Here is a 9,654-nt window from a genome sequence, read left to right on the forward strand (position 1 = left end):
ATAAAACTATTATTAGGAGCAAAGTGAATTCCATATAAAAAAATCAGCCACTAAACAGCTGCTAAATCAATATTTCATCCTCTTAACTATATTTTTTAACTGTAATGAAAGCTTTTCCTTAAGATGTATACGTGTGCAGTCCATGGTGTAAGGAGGCTGGGAGTTACTTTGCCAGTGGGTCCAAGGAGTGGTGGCAGCCTGTAAAGCCCTGACCGGGAAGGGGCCTGTGGGCACAGCCACCTCTGTAGTCTCCTCTGGACCTCAGACATCTTGGTGGAAGATGCAGAGAGAAAATGTTCTACTAGGGAAGGTTGTTCAAAGAATTCCAGGAGGTACTTCCTACTTATATATGAAGAATGAGTTTAGAATTATTTTCTATGAAAAAGGCTACCTTTTTTATTAATAGAAATTTATTTCTCTAGAAAATAACTTGTCTATTATAGAGCATTTTGAAGTTTCAAGAAAGGTTTCACATACTTTTTTTTTTAATTCTGTCTAGTCTTTTCATTTGTTTCATGAAACTATAGTTGAGTTTCACATGTTTTAATGGGATAAAAATTTTCCAACATTTTTCAGGTGCGTGAATTTGCAAGAATCTGGACCCTCCTGTGCACGAGGGCAGGGCAGTGGGGGGGGTGACCTTGGGGGACATTAAGAACCATTCAGTAACTGTCCATTGTCAAATGTTAGAGAAAGGTTATCACGAGGCTTCTCGGCACCTTTTTTTTTTTTTTGCTAATTTGTATTGGGAATCCAAGGGTCAGATTTACAATCAGGTAGACAGCATTTTAAAACTTGGCCACTGAAAATGCTTTGGGAGATGACTGCTTAGTGAATTGCTAACTGGAAAGAGAGAAGGCACAGAGAAAGTTGGGAGGAAAAAACGAACTGAACATTTCTTCTAGTTTTAATTTGATGTTTTCTAAAATGGAACAACTTTTCTCAATTGAAGTTTAGCATTAGCTATGTTAGATGTCTATGACATCATTAAAGTTAAAGAAATAACCAACCACATTATCAGTATTTCAGTTGTTAAAGTTATCTTATTTTCATATTTTTATACCTTGTTACATTGTTAGTATAATGCTTCAACAAAATTTAAAAGCTTCAGTGAAGTAAGAAAGATAAAAGTAGCCCTTATCATACTTCATAAACCTAAAATGTTTCTAGGTCTGATTTCAAGGACAAATAACATTTGTTTTGATATGTTATTTATGAAACAATATGATATAAATGATATTTGTTTTTACATTAAACTGACCACAATTTCCAAATTATTTTTGTTTCATATTTGTAAGGCATTTTATTTATAAATTTAGCGTTTATTTATTGTATTTATGTAGCATTTATATCCACTTCTATTGCTTTTTTTTTTCCTCTTAAGAGTTACAGCATCTTTATTCTTAAACATTTTTCTTTTGACAGTCTTGACAGTCATTTTTATCTTTAATAATGGTCCTTAAGGAACTGTCATCTCCATTTTACATGTAAGAAGACTGAATCTCAAAAAGTTTGACTTGCCAGTCTAGGAAGGTGATGAACTGGGTTTGAACTCAGATCTTCTGACTGAATCTTGTGTTTTTCTCACTAGTTGTCCCATTGGTCTCTGGAGATGTGTTCATTGTATTGGCAGGTTACAACAGAGGATATATAGGATTGGCTTGGAAGATGAACAGGCAGCCTGTTGTCTTTAAAGAGCCGTGGACATGGTATTTGCAAACTTGGACCCTAGTCCCAGCTTTGCCATTGACAAGTCTGTTGACCTTTGGGAGGGCACATAAGCTTTCTGGATCTCCATTTTTCCATTAGACTAAATCAATATTTGTTAAGCCTGGCTGCACACCAGAATTATCTGAATGCTTTTTTAAATTACCAAGTTTCAGGTACCACCCCCAGATCTGCTGGAGAGGATTAGGGGCTAGGTCCTTAGACCACCTTGGTGTTTCTTACATACTCAGCCTGGTACTGGGCTATGCATTGACTTTTAGGAGCCTCGAGATTAGATGGTGTCTAAAGCATTTGTCTCTCTCTGAAGTTCTCAACAGGGGCCTTTCATAAACATGCCTTTATATAGCGAATTCAGCTGCGTAGTGTCAACTTGATATTTCTATGGGAATCATCTGTAATACTTAATTTTGGAATCTGAAATAAAGTAGCTTATATTTTTTGGTATAAGTTTTTTTATGCAATGTGTTTGATCGTTTACAAACACATTTATTTAGAGTGCCTACTATGTCAGGTCCTGCTCTGGGTACCTACAGGGCCTCCGTGTATTGTCTCATGGACCAGGAGATGAGTAGAATGCAGCCCTCTGCTCGAGCAGATCATGGTCTGAATGAATATCTCTAGGAGAAGCACAAAGCTTTAACAGCTCCATTTTGTTCAACTTCACACATCTACACACACACAGGTAAACTGACTCCAGACATCTCTGTGTCTGTCCAAGTTCTCTTCCATATTTACCTTTATCATTTCCCATAGCTCTCTACTTGGAAATCCAGTGACGAATTAAGAGGAAATAGTGACTTCTTTCTTATCTGCCTTTTTGGGGGGCCCACATGGGTTTCTTTTTGACTCACAGTGTATAAGCTCTTAATTTCTTCTAAAAGATAGATTTTATCTTAGAAGTTTATTTCAGGGATATATAAATTTAAAAACTTTTTTTTTCCTTTAAAAATATTTCAGTTGGCCTCATCACAGGTTTTAGGTGAGATAGGCTATAAGAACGAACTATAGCTTCTTTAGTCAATTTGGTACATGCATACTCTGTGCTATTGTAAATGTAAGTAAGATTGTATTTATAACATTGTTTTTGAATTCCAATATGAGGCCTTAAAGTCTTTCTGTCTTTTTTATTTCTCTGCAATTTATCATCTTTGATAATAATCCCAACAAAAAGCAAAGCTTTTACAAGTAGAATTTAAATCCCATTGCATTGTGGCCTAAATGATGGATTAGAAATTAGGTAAAATGGTTTCTCTGTCTGGCTCTGGTATCCTATTGGGGTCTTGGAAAAACCAGGTAACTACCTCATGAGCAGTGCTGATAAGCACTACAGTATGAACAAGGCAATGTCAGCAAAAACTTCAACATTTCAAAGAATCTTGTAAAACAGAAATTTCAGAAACTTGGCAGTCTTGTATGCCATTCTCCTAATGGCAGCTGTTTCCAGTGAACCATAGTAACTTTGCTGATGGACGGTCCTTTTACTGCTTTATGAAATTCGAGTCTGGTGCTCTGCGTTTGGTTGGGATTATTATCAATGATGGGGAACTGCAGAGAAATAAGGAAAGAAAGGGAGAAGCTAGAGTCTTGTGTTAGTTTTCAACAGCTATCTGATAAATACATTCGTATTTAAACCCAGTAGAACAAGGTATGCTTTTAACTAGAGAAGCTACAAATGACTGGCATGAAAATGATGATAGGAGAGAATAAAGGTAATGAGGGTATAGGAGGAGGCTAGTAACATACAAAGCTCTGTGTATTCTCCCTCCGCCGGGCTATGTGCCTCTGAATAGTAAAGTTTTTCCTAGAAAATACTTTCTGTGGGCAGATTGTGCCTATTTAGAAAAAGGTAATGGTGGTGAAGAAATGGTTCCGTCTTAGTATTGTTTTTCCTGTTTTCTTTTTTAAGTTTGCAGACACTGTGGCTTCTGTCTAGACTGCCAGGCCCACCCTTCTGTATTATTCATGCTGTGGGCCTTAAAGACCCACTCAAGGTCAGAGCCAGCTCTTTTTGAAGCATTTTGCTGTGATTGTGACTCTACTTTTTGATAAGTTTTTATTTTAGTATTAGAGGCTGGACAGCTAGATACATTTGCTTATAAATTTTCTTAAAGTTTACCAACATTAGTATTTGTAATTCTTCTCTTCTTCCTATATGCTTTCATCATGTCTGTTCAGTTTCAATGTCTTTTCAAAATGAATCTGAAAATTTCAATTTCTAGCAGCACTTTAAAGAATAAAACTTCATTGGCAGTTTCTTAATTGTCGTAGGAACAGTAAAATCATGCAGTTTTCTGCTTATCAGCTCTAGCAATGGTGGGTACGAACTTTGGACGTCAGTTCTGTTTTCTTGGCTCTTTGCCTTCATGTAATTAGGGGAGAAGCCCTCTGGCTACATTCACCCATTGCGGGTGCTTCTTGGGATCTGAGAGGAGGACGTGTTTATCATAGCCAGTTGGGGATGGAGGACCACAGCTGATCGCTTCCAGTTCCCTTCCCTGGTGGCATGAATTGAAACTCTGTGAAAGCAGAATGTCCATGTAGGTTTTGGAGTAGAGAGTGACTTCGGTGTGAAGAAAGGTAGGATGCAGCTCTGCCTTTGCTGTGACCTAGGGCTGGGTGAGAGGGAGGTGGAGACGTCTTCATCGTGTGAATTTCCATGGCATTTCCACAGAGCTGCACAGAACCACGTGCACTAAGACCTATTGGGCCAGCAGAGGAAGATGCAGGCGCTGCACCAGAGCCTCCCAGCCCTTCAGGCCTTGAGTATTTTCCTCTTTGAAAAGCAGCAATGAGTTCTGGTGAAAAACAATGTCTGACTTAAGCACACCTTACACTAACTTCCAATAAAATACCCCCCATAAAACAAAAAAGGGTGGAAGCTCACACTGTGGCCAGAGGAACTGGTTTGAAAGGGAAAGAAGCTGCCTCTCCCTGCTGTACCTCTGCCCAACAGCGGTAAGAGGATTCTCCCCCACATTTGAGTCTTTTTAAGATGGCTTTTCTTTTATAATGTGTGCATTAGATCCTGCTTCGCGAGGGCTGCAAGAAGATTCTCGTAGCTGACTCTTTGTCCTTACTAAAGAAGATGCACCGAACTCAAATGAAAGGCATTCTGGTTGATGGTGGGTAAAATTGAAAGAATCATATTGGAAGTGCCTGCCTTGCTATCAGAAAGGACAAAGCAAAGAGAAACACTGTGTAATCCCAAGTGTATGTGTTTCCTTGCAGAGGAGAACATCTGTGAGTCCTGCCTTTCCCCTATTCTTCCATCAGGTAAGATACTTAGGAAGGGAAAAAAATTCCCAAATATGTGTTAATGATTAGTGAAGTTAAAATTTTGAAGTTGGGGACCTCCCTGGTGGTCCAGGGGTTAAGACTTCACCTTTCAATGCAGGGGATGCGGGTTTGATCCCTGGTCAGGAAGCTAAGATCCTACCTGCCTCCTGGCCAAAAAACCAAAACATAAAACAGAAGCAATATTGTAACAAATTAAATAAAGACTTTAAAAATCATCCACATCAAAAAAAAAAAAAAGATCTTAAAAAAAGAATTTGAAGTTAGCTAATTACAATTTATAAAATTATATAATTTTTGGAATAATCCAGTGTGGAAGAGAATTTCAGCCCACGTCCCTACTCAGTCGCATGCTGGTGCTGCCATTCCTTAGAGCTGAGGTTCTCAAGTTTTAGAGTGAGTTGGCATCAGTGGGCAGGCTTGTTAAAACTCAGATGGCTGGTCCCACCCGAGGGGTGCTGATTTGGTAGTTCAGGGCGGGACCTGAGAATCAGCATTTCTCACAAGCTCCCAGATGATGTGGATGCACCTGGTTCAGGAGCCAGTCTTTGAGAAACACTTCCCTAGTATAATACAAAACAAAATAAAAACTTACCGTCAACTTGTTGAGGTTCCAAGGTAGAACAACCATGTGTGTGCCTGGAAAAATATTTATAGCTAGCTTTCCCTTTTCTTTAAACTTTTCAGTGCTATATGGATCTAGGCACTCACGTTATCTCACACTTCAACAGAAACAAATATTCGCCTTCTAATTGAAACTGTGACTCCTTAAAAGACCTATGCATTGGTTTATTTATAATTCTTGGTAGCTATGTATATCTTCATATAATCAAAGCATTTTATGTATGGATCATAGGACATGAGAAGAGGAATTTCCATAATTTGAAAGTATAAATTAAAGCATCGTTGCTGATGCTAAAAAGTGCTTCTTATATATAAATTCAGCATAAAGAAGTACTAAACGACCTAGTTTGTGTAGCATTTACTTAGCTTTAAGGGATTACTGAACAGGGCAGGAGCACAAGAAGTTGTTTCACTTGGAGTCTTTTCTAGAGGTTTGGATTTTAAGTGCTTATGTTAAAAACTGCAGTGGGTTATACACATACATCCATTCTATTTTGTATTCTTATCCATTACGGTTTATTCCAGGATATTGAATATAGTTCCCTGAGCTATACAGTAGGACCTTGTTGTTTGCTGTATAGCAGAAATCAGCACAAATTTTAAATCAACTATATCTCAAAAAAAAAAAAAAAAAAAAAAAACCCTGCAGTGGACGTAGGAAAAGCAGTGAGCTTTCATAGTGTTTTAGGCAATGTTTTAATAGAAAGAGACCACATGCACCTGCACTGTATAGTTAGATTAAATTCCTAATTTAATCTGTTAAGGATTCAATCTTACTGGAACTAAGCTGGCCACACAGAGCAGGAGATGAGGTGCGGTGCCCAAGTGGGAGCATAGTACAGGGCAAGGTCACAGCCTAGGGTGTTAGCCCAGCTCTGCCCTAAAGTCAGTGAATGGCCTTGGCAAAGGCAGAAGGTGAACTGGCCAGAAGCATTCTTACAAAGCCACAGAATCCACTTTAGGGCATGGTGTGTCATGATTGTGTGTACGGGGCTGGGGGAGGGAGAGCCTTGCACATACACATACCGAGGCTGATTTTTACAACAAATGTTGCTGCCTTGCCACGAAGTCGTCCCCAGTATGTAGCTGTAGTAACTGACGTGGAGGCCAAGCAGGTAACCTGGGACCCCCACAGCAACAGGACTGTCATACCCACCCTGCATTCAACCAGTCTGTAAATTAGCACTACCCCCAGGGCAGCGTCTCACTGGAAAATGAAACTTCTGCTGTTGTGCTGAGCTCTTCTCTCCTTCCTGCCATCTGCCCCAGATGCAGCTAAGCCCTTCAGCATGGTGGTCTTCCACTGCCGGCATATGTTCCACAAGGAGTGCCTGCCTGTGCCCAGCATGGTAAGTTGGTGGCTTGGCCACCACCAACTCGAGAGAAATCGGTACAGCCAGAGGGATGTGCTTAAAATAACCTTCATCCTGTGGCTCAGAATGGTAACCTTCGTCTGTGTCTCACAGTTATAATATATTGGGTTGGCCAAATGTTTGTTTCAGAAGTAATGTACCTACTTTTCAATTGTAAAAATATGATACTAAACATTATAAAAGCACATTCATGTAAATGAATTTTTTTGGATAAAATTGATGGCTCTTGAGCTCTAGGAGATGTGAGCTACAGTGAGAACCATTTTCTATCTTGTATACCATTATCTGTTTCTGTTTCTCACCCTGAATTTCTGTATCGTGATGCTGCTATCTTTCAGTGTCAAGTCAGGTGCCCCCAGGTCATATTAGACTTGTCTTGCTGTTGGGGGGGGGGGGTCCCTTTGAGTCCCTGGTCTAGACAGGATCCCGTGTGAACCAGTAGTAACCTCCAGGAAAAGGAGCTACGTTTCATCACCTCCTCCCCATCCCTAACCAGAGTTCCTATAATATTTGTGAATATGACAGTAGAAAGAGATGATCTTCTTTTAAAAGCTGTGTTTTTAATTGCATTTTTAGAACTCTCCTGCACAGTTCTGTAACATCTGCAGTGCTAAGCACCGGGGACCAGGAAGTGCCATTCTGGAGATGAAAAAATAGCCCAGTTCTGTTTCTCAGCCTCTTCCTCGCCGCACTTTGAAGACTGTTTTTGCAGCAAGAAGAGCTTTTGTTGACCCCAGTGCTGTTAAGAGATTTGTACTTGTTTATGTTATGCTCAAGAAAAGCATCTTCATGTCCTGCTGTCTCCTAGGTGTTTCTCTTTGCAGTTGGTAAAGAAGTTACAGTTTTCCCCATCCATGCCTTGAAAGCTGTGGATTCATGGTCAGTATTTCCTCATTTGTTTGTTTGACTCATTCTTTATTTAGGAATGGAAACCTAAGTCTGGGAGTTGGAAATGACCTTTTAGGTCCCAGTAAAACTCCTCCCATAATGTGGACTGCTGAGAGTTGTCAACAACTGGATGAGTGCACTGCCACTGTGGCCATCCAGCCAGCTCCTTGGACCTTGTTTCCATATGCTCTCTGGCAACAGTTCTGAAATTCTGGGTTTGGCTTTTTTTTAATATGTCATCAGCTGCCATTATCTTCTTAATAGGCATTGAATATTACATTGTGCACATTGTCACTGACTCAGTGATATCTGGGAATAACAAGAGCTGCCTGACACTATGCAGTTTTATGTTGGCTAATGATATGTTCTCTTTGTCCTGATGACCAGCAATGTCTGGCTCTGGCAGGCACTCAGTGTTTGTTGATTGAATAAATGTTAGCTCTTCCCATTGTGAAAGACTCACTTTTACTGGGTTGCACAACTTTAATCAAGCATTCTGACACCCTCATAAGGAATGGCAGAGAGTTTCAGCACCTAGAGTGTGAGGGAGTGTGGGTAGGTTTTGCTAGCCAGGAGGAAATGAGTGACATTGTAGGATCTGGGAGGGATACTCAGGAGAAAGGGGACTGTCTGATGCCAGAGGATGGGCATAACCATGTTTCCTGGAGCCTCCTTTGCCCGTGTAGAACATAGAGGGAGAGAGCTCAGATTTGTGCCTACATCTCATAGTTAGTGGTTTCATCTCCTTGGGACACCTTGCCATCCTCTAACCAGTGAAAAACACATACTTGCTGACCCCTCTCTTTTACTCCCATAAAAAGGAGTAAGTGCAGCTTTTTGCATCTATCTTTTTGCAGAGAGGGAAGGATGCTAATGACTACAAGCATGTATCAACCATTGAACTTGGCCTAGTCATTCCCATGAGCAGCATCTCATTTCATTCTCATAGGATGCGCCCCACCCCTAGAAGAAGATATTATATCCCCTGACAAAGAAACCAAAATGCAGAGATGTTACCAGTTTTCAAGGTGACTGCCTCACTTCAGAACAGGGCTCTACTTTAAGAAATCACATGGCCAAGTTCAGAGGAAATGCACAGTACCTCTCTACGCATTGGAGTTAAAAAGAATATTCAATAGAAGACAACAGACTTTTCTGGTTACTCTTAAATATTTAGAACTGGAAAGTCTTTGTTGTTACAGCCTTCAAAATTTCCATATTCCAAGACCAGGGGTCTTTCTGCTACACTGCTAGTTTTTAGTTTTTTTGTTTTAACCAGAGAAACTATTCCTTCACAAAAATACCTTACAAATGAGCCCGATTTGAGACATAGCTAAAAAGCAAAGCTATTCAACTTGTACTGGAAAAGAAGGAAGTAGTTACAGACTTCATATTTTGTATGCTCTCCTTTAAAAAAACCATTCTCTGAGTGTAAAAGTGCCAAGTTCAAAGTTATTTTATGATGTTTTATTTTGTTCTTGTTTTTAGCCAAAAGGATTTTATATTAGTTTAAGTATGTCCATCTTTGAGAATTTGAGATGTTCTCAAACTTTTAATTAATTTGATTGTTCTAGCGCTAGACTATGTATATTTAATGTTATGAAAATGAACATTTATTGAGCAATCACTGTGTCAGGCACTGTTACAAGCACTTTGCCTGTATTATCAACATATCAACCATATGAGACAGGCATCATCATCATCGTTTTACAGATGGGGAACCTGGGGCATTTAAAGGTTAAGCAGT

The 9,654-nt window shown here is 39.6% G+C and overlaps 1 protein-coding gene across 3 annotated transcripts in view; it reads left to right on the forward strand.

The window, feature by feature from the left end:
* Positions 1-8,358, forward strand: part of VPS41 (VPS41 subunit of HOPS complex) — a 182,219-nt gene extending 173,861 nt beyond the window's left edge. For all 3 annotated transcript variants that reach the window (XM_057731540.1, XM_057731542.1, XM_057731539.1), the window contains 4 exons: positions 4,751-4,850; positions 4,957-5,001; positions 6,916-6,995; positions 7,596-8,358. In XM_057731540.1, the coding sequence (XP_057587523.1) occupies positions 4,751-4,850; positions 4,957-5,001; positions 6,916-6,995; positions 7,596-7,676 (306 nt within the window). In that variant the 3' untranslated portion in view covers positions 7,677-8,358. The remainder of the gene's footprint in view (positions 1-4,750; positions 4,851-4,956; positions 5,002-6,915; positions 6,996-7,595) is intronic.
* The last annotated feature ends 1,296 nt before the right edge of the window (positions 8,359-9,654 follow it).

The sequence above is a fragment of the Hippopotamus amphibius genome, chromosome 4 (assembly GCF_030028045.1).
Source record: "Hippopotamus amphibius kiboko isolate mHipAmp2 chromosome 4, mHipAmp2.hap2, whole genome shotgun sequence".
Taxonomy (NCBI): domain Eukaryota; kingdom Metazoa; phylum Chordata; class Mammalia; order Artiodactyla; family Hippopotamidae; genus Hippopotamus; species Hippopotamus amphibius.